Consider the following 15,365-nt stretch of genomic DNA (forward strand, 5'->3'; position numbering starts at 1 on the left):
CAAAAGTTGTAATATACACACTGAGTTCAGTAAGGAGATATAAATTAATATTTAATTACAAGAAGAGTCTACTTCTAGATGATACCCAGATTTAATGTTTCTAATCATGTTTTGAGTATTGAATTCATCTTATGATTATGGGCAACTGTATAACTTTCTTAAAAACAAAACAAATAAAAATGTACAACCACATAGATTGATCTGGCTTAGTAAGTCATGAACTATAACTGCTACAATATTGTCTACAAACTTGTACTACAGTTATAGTTCTGTGGAGGAAAAGAGCTCTTTACATAGAATTAGAAAAGTGAAAGAATAAAATCACTGAAGAAAAAACAAGCAAAATTAAAAATAAAAAGAATTAGCAAAACAAAACAACAAAAAACTTAGCAAGCAAACAACATTTTTAAAAATGAAGTCTAATACATAAATAAATATTTGCTCTATCTCCCTAAGCTGTGCACTGTCCAGGGATAAACAGTTGCAGACATGACAGATAAACTAATTCATGTTGTCTGTTTTCATTTCATTCATACAATCTCTCTTGTTAATGTACTTCGAAAATGAGAGTTTTTTTCTCATTGCCCCTTCCCATTAGGAGAAGGAAGGGATAGAAGGCTTGTGGGAGGGATATGGTCAAAACACATTATTATATGCTTCGATGAAAATGTCTTTATGAATCCCCTGTTCAATGAATATGCACCAAAGAAAAAGAAATATCACTTCAAAAGAAAACTGAATAATGATTTAGAAGGGAAATCAAAGCAAATTAGGGTTGTTTGTGTCTGGAAAGATGGCTCAATTCCCAGCACCAGAATGGCAAGTTCCAACCATCTGTAACTCCGTTCCTAGGGCTCTGACATCCTTTTCTGGCTTCCCTAGGTACCTGGTCCATACATGATGCAAGACATACATGCATATAAGGCACCCATAGACATAAAATTTTAAATTAATAAATAAATGTTTATTTACATTGCTTTAATTCAATCACTGTCAGATTTACAGTCATCAAAGTTTTTGTCATTGCTCTGTTTTTGTTTGAACATCGGTGATCTAACTATTTGCTAGAAACACAGAATCAATTGGTCTATTGTACAGCTCCAGTGTGCATTTTTTGCTTATTTGGAGAAGAGGTCCTACCATATCCTTAGGCTGACCTGGAACTCAATCTACAGCCTAGTCGGCCCTCTAAAGCACAGTAATGCTCCTGCCTCAGCCTCCCAAGGGTGCTTGTACTTTTAAACCTCTTTATGTGGCTCTAATTTGCAGCCAGCACTATGATTCACAGATTTAATTAATATGGAGATTGTTTAGTTATCTCTTTACTTTCTTTTATGAAAACAGTTTCTGTAATGAACACACCATTAATTTGAATGCTTTTGTCTAAATTAAACATTCAAATTAAAAACTAGACTGTTTTGTGTTAGATGAGATCAAATAGCTTCCAAGTTAAAATGAGCTCATTAATACCTTCCAAATTAGCTAGGCTGATAGCCCATTTCATATGGGCTTCTACTCATTGCTTGATTTAAGATATCTTTTTACTTTACAAAAGGAGGTGTTAGAGATTTGATAGTATTTACCCATTCCAACCTGAGAGATCTTTTGTAGTATCTCGCAGAGTACCCACATTTTATAAATAATAGGCCCGAAACAGTAGGAGAATTTGGGTAAAAAAAAAAAAAAAGAAAGAAAAGAAAAGAAAGGAAAAAAAACACCCAAGGACAGAACCCAAGTGGCTATGTCTCCATTTCTATTAAAGTAAACCGTGTTGACTTATGTTTAAAGTGGATCTAATAACAAACTAATTGATGGATATATAATTTGAGAGGTGGTTATTTTTTCTTTCTGAAGTTCTCTTGCAGTTGACCAGGTTTGATCCTAATACCCATAGGATGGCTCACAACTATCTGTAACTCCATTCCCAACCCCAGGAGATCTGACATCTTCTTCTGACCTCTATGGACACCAGACACACACACACCACAGACATGCATTAGGAAAAACATCCATATACATAAAAAGTAAAACTATTAAATTCCCATGCACCCAAACTGAGAAAGACAGACACTTCTATTTATTTCAGATAGAATTGATTTCCTTCCCTTTGTTACACACTTTCTGCAGATTTATCTTACATCTTCTCTAATATTTCAGAACATGTGAATGTTTTTTCAAGCCTATCTCTGTCTACCACTGTCAGATTCTCCAAAGTAGAAACTATTTATAAATATATTTCTAACCATATATAGGGACCATGATATACAGACAGAATTTCCTTCATAAATACATGATGAATTAAAGAAAAATGAAAATCAGAGAGAAATTTAATTCTTATTCTAGATGGATTTCTGAGATCTCAGCTCATATTTTACAATTTTGAATTCTCAGTGTGAAAGACATAAAATGCCAACAGACAGCACTTGCTTAACATCTAAGATAAGACATTTTGTACAGTGTTTGTTGGTTTACCTGATTGTGAGTATGTGTGTGTGTGTGTGTGTGTGTGTGTGTGTGTGTGTGTGTGTGTGGGTGGGTGTATGTAAATGTGTACATAAAAATATATGGTATAGCTCATAATACATCTAAACATTATTTGAGATGAAAAAATTACCTCACAAGCTTTCTTTGACAGGAGATAATACACAAAGTCAAATAATTAAGGTTAATTTTCTTAGAAATAAGGTTTAATGTGCAATCAGTCTTTTCCTAGCTTGTTATTTATTCATTTGTATGATTATTCTCAAAAAAATCTTCAAATAGAAGCATATCTGTCTCCATTAAAATAGTAAGTTTTAGAAAAAGGAAGGTACTCAATGACATTTACGTACAAAATTCCTGTGCTCAACACCATTAGATATAATGTTATGCAAACAAGAGAAGCAAACCTAAGAAGAAAAGGTGTATCAAAGAGAGGTGTCCCGATGGATCATAATGGAGAGGAAAAGAGCTCCTGATGATAGATGTGAGTGAACTGCAGCCAGGGAATCCACTCAGCAGGTGGAAAGCATATCACATGGAAGCCACAGGAGGAAGAAAAATAAAGTCACATTTCAGCAGAAAGTCATGGGTTTAGGTAACCATGACAACAGCTCCGTGCAATAGCAGCTTCTCTTTTTTTCTTTATGAAAGATTTTGTGGAATGTCATATGGTTTAGTGTTTTCCTTTCTTTCTTTCTTTCTTTTTTTTTTTCAGGAAAAACTCAAATACCATAATAAAATCTTTGCTGCCGAAGGCTTTTAAGAGCAGGTAGTTTATTGCTACTTCCTACAATTTAATAGAACACTATCATGTTTCATCTTCCATACATGCTAGGCAAGTACCCTAGGACTGAACAGCATGCCAGCCATAATTATTGGATCCTTTACACAGGTGCCAGAGAGTACTGCATCATGCCCTTTAAATATGCTGGACTACCTGATCCTGAATAAAGAGTCATTACATTCTCCATTTAAAGATGAAAAGCCTTGACAAAGAGTCTGGGTGACCTGTCTGAGGCTATGGGCTTACTAGAATCAATATTAGACCCTATATTTCTGAGCACAATCTCCATGACAGGTAACCACAATGCTAACAAATTCTCCATCCTTGTCCTTGCTTGTGAATCAAACATAAACAATTTGGAGTTAAGTTTTTTACATTATTTCTGTAACCATGGTATCTTTCCTCTGAATTACTAATGCCTTCATCACCCAACCTCTTAGTCACATAGCAGTTGGCATTCAGCAAAAATAGTTCCATCCAACCTCTCTAATTTAACTGAGTCTGCTGTAGGAGTCTTTTCTGCAAAAAGACCTTTTGGAAATATCCTGAGGATTATTAGTCAAAGAGGAATGAAATGACTTCCTCTGTGTCCCTGACGTGGTGTCTAGTCAATTGACATTGTAAAGACTTCCAAACTGCTACGTCCAGAGCAGAAGTTGAACTAGTTTTATGAAACCATTCAGGAGTCATTAATATGAAAAAAATAAATGAAGTAGATAAATCTTTAGAATCAGCAATGCTGAATTTATAAATTTTCAAATATCTTCATGTGTAGAGAAATGGTTATTTTAAGGACACATATAGCTTAAAGATAATTTTATGCAATATTTAGCACATTTAACATTATCCCTGCCTTTGTCAAAGAGTTTCAACATTCTGGATTTTGAATTTTTGGATTGGGATTCTCAAGCTGCATAAGCGAAGAGGCAGTGTGGCCTCAGCAGCAGGATGACATAGGATGAAAGCATGTGGGGAACACTAGCCAGGTTAAAGACAGGTTTTGGAGGGTTGAATTGAAAATAATGTTTGACAGAGTCAACGTGAAAGAAAATGGAGGGAAACATACAAAAGGGAATCCATTGCTTCCTGGCTTTAACAGCAGGCTGGTTGGTGTGAAAGTACAGAGAAAGGAATGGGTTTTTTAAATGTAAATAATATATTTGCAATATATGAAAACAATGTTTGAATTTTAAGTATGAATATATTTAGAATATGAGAATTTTCATTAATGTACTTGATGGGTAAAGCCATCAAACTCACCTATACATATGGCCAAAGAATATAAATAGAAATATAGAATGTATAGAGCTGAGTTCTACATTAAGCACAGGTTTATGACTATATTGGTTAGTTTTTGTTAACATTACACAGACTATGACATACCTGAGAAGAGGGCTCTCAGTTAAGTACGTGCTTTCCAACAGATTAGCATGTTGGTTTCCTAACAGAGAACTTTTTTGATTCCTGATTGATGTGGAAAGAGCCAAGTCACTCTTGGTAGTCCCATCTTTGGATGAGTAGCCCTGGGCTGTAGAAAAAGGATAATTGAGCAAGTCAAAGGAAGCAAGCCAGTAAGCACCATTCCTTCATTGTCTCTGCTACATTTCCCGCCTCCAGATTTCTATTATGGCCTTTCCCTATGATAGACTTTATCTTGTGATTCAAATAAACCCTTTCTGTCTAAGTTGGCTTTAGTTATTTTGTATCACAGCAACAAGATGCAAACCAGGACAATGAGCCACACACAGTGCTCAGAAATGGACCTACATTTTGAAGATTAATTAACTTGTAATTTTTACCTTGAAATTCTGAATAATTTTTGCTATGAATTTGTGTTTCACAGTGAAGCCATAAAGACATGAAGTATACTATAGGAGCTCACTGTGATTTTACTCTTGTGGTATCCTATTTTCTCTAGGGAAATATCTTTACCTTTATGGGATGTTGGATGTCATTCCCTACCCTGTAGCACCAGCCCCATCTAGTCCACAGTCTTTGGGGGCTCCTGGCTGGAACATCAAGAGCCACCTATCATTGTCATTCTGGTTGAGGAGAATTTGGGAAGAATGAAGCCCCTGAACATTTCGTTACAAGTTGGAACAGATGTGTTTCGGGGCTGACAGAATGATAACTAAATGGGCAGAAGATTAATTATCACAGGCTAATTCTTACCAAAATTACTCCACGAACTCAAAGTGTGTCCTTCAAATTCATGTGCTGAAGCCATGCAACTAACTGCGTTTACAGATAGGACTTTCAAGGAGGTAATTGAAGTTAAATGAAGGAAGAACCAAGACCACAATTTTAGGCATTTATCTTTATTGTAGCTGGCATTTACTAGCCTAATTTGTGTCCAGAAAGTTCCCAACTATATCTTGAACTATCGACAGTTGTAATTCATAAAATGGAGTCTTATTTCTTTTTTGTGACTTTGGGTGGCTTGTCAGCACTGAATCTGCCTCCCTGAAGTATTCCAAAGAAACCCTCCAGTCCAGTCTTCCTTTCTTCCCTCTAAGTACAATAATTAACCTTTCTTAATAATTTGTTTAATTTTATTTTATGTGCATTGGTGTGAAGGTGTCAGATGCCCTGGAACTGGAGTTACAGACAACTGTGAGCTGCCATGTGGGTGCTGGGAATCGAACCTGGCTCCTCTGGAAGAGCAAACAGTGCTCTTAACCACTGAGCTATCTTTCCAGCCCACAATAATTAATCTTATAAGGGTCCCCCTGCTCAAATAAACAAGTTTCATCTCACAGTGTTGCATCTTGATTGCCACAATCATATGCAAATTAGGTGACGAACTGGAACTTTGTTGTTCATTTTAACATAGACATGCTTTAAAATCATTGGCTGCTGAACTCCTGTTCATGAGTTACAAATGCATAGAGAGGGAAAGGGGCAATGGCTCAGTGAGTAAAAAATTTGCAATGCAAGCATCAGAACTGGAGTTCAGATAACCAGCACCCTCTTAAATCCTGAGTGGGAGTAGTGGCTTCCTGCTAGTATTGATTGCTTGCAAAATGGAAATGTGAAATTGCCAGAGAAATCTTCCCAGCCAAACTAGCTAGATGAATGAGTGCTATTCCAGGGAGAGAGCACATTTTAATGTATGCCACAGTGAATAACTGAGGAAGACACTCAACATCAACCTGTGGCTTCCACAGGCATACACAAACATGTATATGTGCTATATGTGCATGTGCACACACACACACACACACACACACACACACACACACGCACACGCGCACGCGCGCGCACACACACACACACACACATACATACACGTACCAACACACATGCAAGCACACACTTGTGCACATGCCACATATGTATATGCACACACAACTATAAGTGAATGAACAAATAACCGCTCAATGTCCAGTAAAGATGGAGCTGAAAAGCTTGGTTTGTGATGGAAGCACTGTCTTTTTATCTTCAAACTGTTACTTATCTTCTCTATCCTCAGTTTACTTGTTAATATGGTAAGTATTACCATGTGACCTAAATGAAATAGTTCATGCTTCATGGCTCCTTAAAACCTTTCCTATAAAAATGTGAAGAATTATGATTCTTTTAAAAATAATTGTCTGCCAGAGAGTAACATAGGAATTAAGAAAACTGCTGTGCTTTGAAAGTTCCCTATGAGCAAGACTATGTTATATATCAAGCCAGACATTAAAAATGGATGTTATGACAAAAACAAAAAGTGTGAAGTGGAATGATTAGTAGTATTTGCTCTTACTGGCTATTTTTAGTAAATGTTTCTGTTGGGTGTTTACTATTTCTCATGTGATAGGATTTTGACTTCACATGGATCAGTAACTACCTTTCCTGTCATAACCCGAGACTTATATGATTAACTTATAGTAGAGGTTTCACAAATCAATTGTATCTCAACTATTTACATAAAGTACTCATTTTGATCACAATTTAGTGTGTGAGACTTAGGAAACCAAAGTCATCATGGTACATGCTAGATGTGGTACTACTAGATGTAGGACTCTAACTCCGCCATGGGTTTGACATTCCATCATTTGTCCTACAAACTCCACTGCATTCTTTGACATTTTCATCTACTTGTTAGGGCGCTGCATGAAGGTAGTTATGAGTAATTTCAACATTCCTTCCTTCTCCACTTGCCTCATTTAACACCAAGTGTTTTCGTAGATCATCTGTAGCCAATCAGAGGAGTATAATGGCCGTCAGGCTTTATGTGACGGGACACCTGAGGGACCACTGATACGCAATCCTGGAAACCATGACAAAGCCAAAACCCCGAGGCTCCCAACTTCAGCAGATGTGGAATTTTGTCTGAGTTTGATCCAGTATGAAACTGACTCCATGGATAGAACTGCCAATTTCAGCTTTAGAAACACAGTGGAAGGTAATATCCTTGTTTTCACTAATTATGATTTTTTTCTCCTTGTTTACTGTCTATTCTCAGAGATTTTGGACTCATGTATATTTAGAAATTATGATTTTGTTAGTTGCATAATACTATGCTTTGCATATACTCATACTTACAGTAAACCTAGGCAGCTTAGAACATCATACCTAATATGCCAGCAGTTAAGTGATACAAAAGCAAGTTGTGTATTCTACCCACCATGGGAAAAAGTGGGAACAATAGGCAATTTTCCACAAAAGAAATAGCTTTTATCTCAAGTTAATAAAAGAGATAGATTCTCTGAAGCAAAAAGTGAGTTAACATGACCCAAGAACATTGAATCAGGTTCTTCTAATACTATTTTCTAACAGGGTAAGAGTTCTATGAAGCTTTACAGTAATAGAACAAAGAAAATAGTGGGGAAACATCAGGTAGGCGACTTACAGAAGAACAGAGTTATTAAAGCTGTAGACACCAGATGTTATCTGACCCTATTCTTAGACTTTTCATTGTTCAAAAGTGGGAGTCTATATATTACAAACTATTTACCCAATGACCACAAAGACATTAGATTCCACACAAGGAAAGCATTAAATGACTATTAGTGGGCTAAAGACTGCCCAAGGTAGTTAGGTTCTGAACTTGCAACATTCCAACCTGTTCTGTCAACCAGACTTTGTAGTCCCATGGTCTTTTCAGGAATTCTCATTCACAGAGCCAATAGTGAATCGAATGAAGGTGTTTCAACAAAGGTATGCTAGTACAAAATAAAATCATTTCATGACTGAAGCTGTTTGTACTGTGGAATTAGAGATACAGAACTATGGAAAGACAGTGTTTTCTCGTGATCTAAATGGGCTTCTTTCTCTTTAATTTAAAATACCTAGACACAGGCTGGAGAGATGGCTCAGAGGTTAAGAGCACTGCTTGCTCTTCCAAAGATTCTGAGTTCAATTCCCAGCAACCACATGGTGGCTCACAACCATCTGTAATGAGATCTGGTGCTCTCTTCTGGCCTGCAGAGATACGTGCAGACAGAACACTGTATACATAATAAATAAATAAATCTATTAAAAAAATTTAAAGACATATTTATGGGGCTGGAGAGATGGCTCAGAGGTTAAGAGCACTGACTGCTCTTCCAGAGGTCCTGAGTTCAATTCCCAGCACCCACATGGCTCACAACCATCTGTAATGAGATCTGGTGCCCTCTTCTGTGTACATAATAAATAAATAAATCTTAAAAAATAAATAAATAAAATACCTAGACACTAGGTTATTTGAGGCCATTTTGTTTTGTTAACTGTAATAGAGACACAATTCATGTCAATTCAAGCCTGTCTCCTTATATCCCAACATCTGCACTTCACCAGAGGTGGTTTCTCACATCCTTGTCTACTCTCTGATTCAGCATATCTGTCCATCTGCTCACATCTTCCTTTCAATACCAGTTCATTATCGTGTGATCAGAACAGACGCTTTCATATGTGCATCACACTTCAGCTAGCACTGAAGAGACAAACCTATCAATAAACAGAGTTAAAGGGGCAACCAAAATTAAAGAACTCAAGTCACAGATTCCACACATGAGCAAGCAGGGCTAACCTCCAACAAAGATCATAGAAATTACCACCAGCTACCTCCTTCCAAAAGTCCTTTGCAATCTACCATGTAGACAACCTTGACCTCCTCCATAGAGAGAATCTTATTAACCTTTCCCCTTGTCTTTAGTGTGTTGCATTCACCCTAACTTCTTTTGTTCTACTTTATGGAGAGAGTTTACTGTCTCTTTTGAAAGGTCAGCAAAATAGCAAGACTGATGATAACAAGAAAATAAAGGACCTGCTGGCAGTGCAGATCTTTATTTGGAGAAAATCTACAGAGGAGGTTCTCTTCCAAATCAAAACCCACAGTCCAGTAGCAAGTTGTAATATTTATAGCACAGAAGAGAAGAATGAGGTTAAAATGTTTACTTTTTGGCCCAAAGTTTGACATTTCTAGGAATAACCACTGAGTAGTCAGTGAAAGAACGTTAAGCGATTGATAAACTTCCTGCATGGTCATTCCCTGGGTAGGGCAGGCAAGAAATGAGAGAATCAACTTACTTCAGCTATGTATCTTGGAAAATTGTCACAGTTCAACCAGGAACAATGCAGCCCTATCTACCATTTCCCCTTTTCTTCTTTCATTCCAAGCCATAATCCTAAAACCTTATACCCATAAGTAATGTAGGAAAGAAAAGCCACATCTTAAAGATAAACTTTGGTGACTGCTGTTAAGATAAAAGTTGTTTAATGTTTATTCTCTTACAGCAGTAAAATGATGCTCCAAAAAACGGTTATTGCTGTGTGCACAGCATCTTGCCAGCCACTCTGTATAATGTTGTTTATAAGACATTTTATAAATATTTTCTGTGGATTACATCATTATGCTCAGTTAAAAGAGGGATGACAGGTTCAGCAAAATAAAATGATAAGGCTATCCGTGGCCACCGAGTGAGTGGCAGCCCCAAACCTGCACTTAATTTGTTAAAGGACAATGTTCAGAATGCAAACACATTGCATTCTGATGACCCATATGGTTTATGAGTTCCCTGAGGGTGGACAATATTGTGGTACATACAATATCAGTAGAGACAGTAGTTTAGAGAGATCCTCTGGAGGGTTCCAGGTTCTTGAATCTATAAACAGGAAAGGGAGAGAGAAGCACAGTTGTTTTTAGAAGAGAAAGATTTCTTCTATCAGAAATGGTCCCAAGTAGAGCAAAGTCTTGGAAGCTCAACAGCAATGCTAGACAATGAAGGACAATTCATGGGTTTTCTGGCCTACTTGTAGAGCATTGGCTTTTTTGCAACAATGCTTTATTGGTTACATGTTGGCCTTGGGTGACCAGTCTTGCTCTTGGCCAACAGCCTTTTTTCCCTTCCTAATTTGCAACCTTTGGAAAAGGACTTACAGACCTCACTGTCTGCTCTAATCCTTTGTTTTGGAAAAGAAAATGGAAATATAAGCAGTCATAAAGAAAAGCAAAATCATGACATTTACAGAAAAAAAATGGATGAAATTAGAAATCATTAACTAAAATAAGTTAGACTCACCAAGACAACAATATCATTTTTCCTCATACACAGAGCATAAATTTAAAATCATGTATTTGTATATATTTACAGATGTGTATATTTATAATTGTAGATGTGCATGTGTAGGTCATGAAGCTGGAAACAGGATCATGATGGAAAAGAAGAGTTATTAAGGTGTGATGATATTTTATTTGTGCTGAAATGTGATATTTTATCTGTATGTTAATAAATACAGTTTGCCTGGAGATCAGAGGTCATAGCGAGCCAGGAATAGCAGTCAGGCGGTGGTAGCACATGCCCTTAATCCAATCACATGGCAGGCAAAGTCTCTTCATGGTCAAAGACACAGCCAAACATGGTGACACAAGCCTTTAATTCCAGAACCAAACATAGAGACCTGGAGGTCTGTATAGACAGGCAGTGACAAAAAAGTCATGTGGCTGGGTTTAGAGCCAATGAGAAGGCAGAACAGGAAGGCAATAAAAACACAGGTTAGATGGGAAGAGGCTCTCTCTTTGTGGAAGCTACTGCTGGTGGTAAGCTAAAGCTAATTGTGGCTAATGCTCTGATCTCTTTGACTATTACCTCTGTATTTGGCTCTATGTTTCCTATTTAATAAGACTGTTTAAAAATTTGTCTGCACAAGCAATACAGCAAATACTGGGTTGACTAGAGGAAACAAAGGAAGCAGCTATAAGAGTGCAGTGAAGGCACAGAAGGAGACCAAAGCATTATGATACATATATAGAGAGTCCATAATGAAAACATTACTTTGTATGCTCACTTAAAACTTTTGATTAAAAAAATGGACAGTATCAATTTAGTTTTTTAATTTAGGAAGACAACTCCTGGTGCCATGACACCTCAGAGCTGTGGGCAGAAATGAAGGTACACAGTTTGGTACTTACTGTCTGAGGGGACTGCATGTTTCCCTGGACTGCCGGGATTAACAAAAGGTCTCCAAATGCTAATATTAGTAACATTGCAAAACAGACTGTGTCCTTGATGAAACTTGAGTACTTCGTGTTTTTTTTTATTTTTATTTTATTTTTGGTTTTTCATTTGTTTTGTTTTTTTTTGACAAAAATTTTCAACCATCAGTACTATTTTTAATTTAATTATATTAATTATTTATTGGATATAGTGTTGGCACAGAAATGGAGCAAAGGCATTTCATTTCTTTACAGCCTGAAGTGAAAGAAAAGTGATGGAGGTTGGGTCAGGTATCATAGATATACACAGAGAATAAGTGACTGTGAGATTGTCCAGCCCTATTGGTACATCTACAATGCAGCCCTACACAGATGCAAGGAATATCATTAGAGAGACAGAACATAATAGCTAGTAGAGCAGAACACCTGCTGCTAGATGGTGTCTTCTAGACATGGCAGGGATGTTGTACCTGAGGTATTTCAACAATATGTTGACCTAAAAATACATTGTTGTCTGATCCTAAGTGGTCATCCCTAAAAACATGTATATTCGAGAAACACTAATTGGACTCAGGAGATTGTGTGTGTGTGTGTGTGTGTGTGTGTGTGTGTGTGTGTGTGTGTGTATGTAGAAATAATTATAGAAGAGGTCATTTATTCAAGAGTAAAGTGGAGGGGTAGGAGAGTTGGGAGAGAATGGTGGAAATTTTGTAAATACAGTACTCATGTATGAAATTTTCAAAATTTTAAAATTTAAATTAGAAATATTTCTTATTAATTACCTTACTGGTGAGATGTAACTCAGAGTTCTTAGGATTTCAAGTGATAAACAGAAGCAGCAAAGAGGTGGCTCTAGAGGGTAATCTACTTCCTGATCTCAAACCCAGGGCTACCAAGCTCCTGTGCTATTTCCTTAGTTAATGAAATTAGATTCCAGCCACTCAGACTGGGGTTGTTTAGTTCACTGCCTGATCTGAGCTTCCTGCAGACTGAATTTTCAACATCTCATTAACATCTAGCCTTCTTGTGCTCTGCAACTTCCTTCCAAGGCTGTAACTCACTCTGGTGTTGTAGTAGGTTAAATCAAGTTCCCTGACTTGTGTTTGCTCCCTCTTCTAAGGTCTTAAGATAGTTTGGTTTTAAACATTATATTCCCTCTCAGGATAATACCTGGCCACTGCTCTTCAAGTCATATAGAGGGATAAAATGGGATTCCTCTCTGTTATTGACTTGTCCACCAGACAAATCATCATTTCATCAGAGCTGAATCTCCTGTACTGTAGTCAAGGCTTATGAAGGTCCTGGACTTGTCCTGAGGGTGAGACTGTCTCTTTTCACCTGGATAACCTAGTTTATTTTTAGGATGAGGTTTCTGCTGCTGCTCTTTTGCCTAGGGATGTGCATTGATGAGCAGTGTTTCGTCAGATTTCCTTCTGGTATATTACCCACCATGTTCCCAGGTGTACGGATTTCTAAAGAAAAGCTTCCATATTTTTGTCATTCAAATATAGTATATTTTTTATACTGACTCTTCTTATTTGGGTAATGAGACATGCTTTCAACAATACCCTCTTACCTAAAAAGCCATACATGTTTTATAAAAAGAAATAAATGTATTTGCGTATTCAAAATAGAATCATAGAAAATGAATTACTTTCAAGAAATTCTCAATAGAAACTAGGAATAAGTATTGAATATAACATGGATGTTTTTCTCTTAAAATATAGTTAACAACTAGAGCATGATGAAGTAATCATACCCAAAAAATTTAAAAAAAGATTCCTTTAAATAGTAGTGCTATTGCTTAGTAAAGGTTCCTAATCAAGGGTTAACTGTCAGAAGTTGTCCTGTGACAAGAACCTTGAAAATTTCATCCAGATGCAGAACTCATCATTAGAGGGCCTTCCCTATACTCAGAGAAGAGTTGGAAAAGAAGGGCTTCAGGTTTTCATACCAATGACTATGATAACTATTAAGAAAAATATAACTTGAGCAGGAAATTTGTTGCCAATTTTAGTTTTTAGTTAAAATAATAGCCTCACATGAATAAAAGAATATAATAAAGATCAGAGATCTGATGCCTGGCATATAATCGACTCAAATTCCTACTCTGTCACAGCTAAAGTTTCTGGTACAAAGCACCAAGCTTCTTTGAGTTTTTATTCTATAAACTGAAACCTCATTAAACAATATCCTCATTATAGACTTGCTATAAGGAATTAGTTCCTTAAGAACATACAGAAACATTGTATACTACCTACTGTGTAGAAGAATAAAGTACAATAATAGCAGTATTTTTTGTCGTAGTATGGTTAAAAAAAAGTAGAAATTGTTTAATGAGAGAAGAAATATATCTCAGTAGTAGAATGCTTGCCTATCATATGAGGTGCTAGACAATTTTAATTCCTCAAAATTTTATTTAATTCCTCAAAAAGTATGAAATACATTTAAGGATAAAATTCTGGCATAGTCATTTTAAAGACACAGAAAACATGATATTTCACTATGATTCCAGAGCTTCAGTCTTCATTTGCACAGCTAGCGTGAAATTTAATCTACCCAAGTCACAGTGAGAGAATGTCTAATGTTAAGCGGGCAGCTGAATCAGTCCTGCTGAGAGAGCCAATTGGTAGTCAGAACCTTGCAAATCTATCAACCTTTGTCTCCTGAGACTGGTGTTTCCCAAAGTGAGGATTAAGCATCAAATACATAATTTTCAGATTTCATTAAAAGATGAAAATATGGACTACCATCTTAGTTGCTTTTCTATTGCAGTGAAGACAACATTACCAAAATAATTTAGAGAAGATTTTACTGGGGCTTCCAATTAAAGAAGGTGGGTCCATAACCATCATAGCCAGGAGCATGGCAGCCGGCAGTTACACATGGTACTAGAATAGTAGGTGAGAGCTTACATTCATATCAACAAGCACAAGGCAGAGAGAAACAGACAGAGACACACAGAGAGATAGGGACAGAGACACAGACAGAGAGACAGAGACACACAGAAACTTAGAGTTAGCTGGGAATGCTATAAGCTTATGCAATCTTGAAGCTCATACCCAGTGATAGACCTCCTTCCAAAAAGCCACACTTCTTAATCCTTTCCAAACAGTTCCATCAGTTTAGGACTAAGCATTCAAATATATGAGCCTATGAGAGACATTCTCATTCAAACTAAATAAATCACCTTGTTCAAAAATTATTCATTAAATCAAGTATGGCAAGTTCTAGGAGGGAAGTACTCAGGTGTCTCTGTATGAAGCCATCTGTATCAAGGACACAGGATTTTAAATGCTAAAACAAGAATTACCTTGGGCAAAGTGCTGTGGAATGGTTGATTCCTCACCTTTATTTCAAAAATAATTAGCATTATCATCAATAAATTATGAGTTTTAATACAATATGTAAACTATGTTAAATGGACTAGGTATCATTAATTCAACCATAATTGAAGAGCAGGAAGGAGAAGGCAACATAAGTAAAACTTTATTAAGAGATTGTGGGGACTTTTTGTTTTGTTTTGTTTGTAATTGACTGCTGTATAATCCAGTATGTCTGAGGCTCTTCAAACACAAAAGTAATCTTAAAATAATCAATAAGCTTATTGAAAATAGATTCTTCTCTCATACAATACATCCCAACCACAGTTCCCCTCCCTCCAATCCTCCTAGCTCCACCACCACCACCCGTCAC

General features: G+C 36.6%; 1 protein-coding gene and 1 long non-coding RNA gene across 2 annotated transcripts in view; one reads left to right on the plus strand and one right to left on the minus strand.

Moving 5' to 3' along the window:
* Positions 1 to 3,001, minus strand: part of LOC128095272 (uncharacterized) — a 36,802-nt gene extending 33,801 nt beyond the window's left edge. The window contains exon 1 of the long non-coding RNA XR_008213199.1: positions 2,889 to 3,001. This is a non-coding gene — a long non-coding RNA (uncharacterized LOC128095272). The remainder of the gene's footprint in view (positions 1 to 2,888) is intronic.
* The window catches only part of Tyr (tyrosinase), a 69,039-nt gene that overhangs the window by 3,512 nt on the left and 50,162 nt on the right, over positions 1 to 15,365 (plus strand). Inside the window, exon 2 of the mRNA XM_052763006.1 lies at positions 7,439 to 7,655. Within this exon, the coding sequence (XP_052618966.1) occupies positions 7,439 to 7,655 (217 nt within the window). The remainder of the gene's footprint in view (positions 1 to 7,438; positions 7,656 to 15,365) is intronic.

The sequence above is a fragment of the Peromyscus californicus genome, unplaced genomic scaffold (genome assembly GCF_007827085.1).
Source record: "Peromyscus californicus insignis strain IS unplaced genomic scaffold, ASM782708v3 Scaffold_4__1_contigs__length_199733344, whole genome shotgun sequence".
Classification (NCBI taxonomy): domain Eukaryota; kingdom Metazoa; phylum Chordata; class Mammalia; order Rodentia; family Cricetidae; genus Peromyscus; species Peromyscus californicus.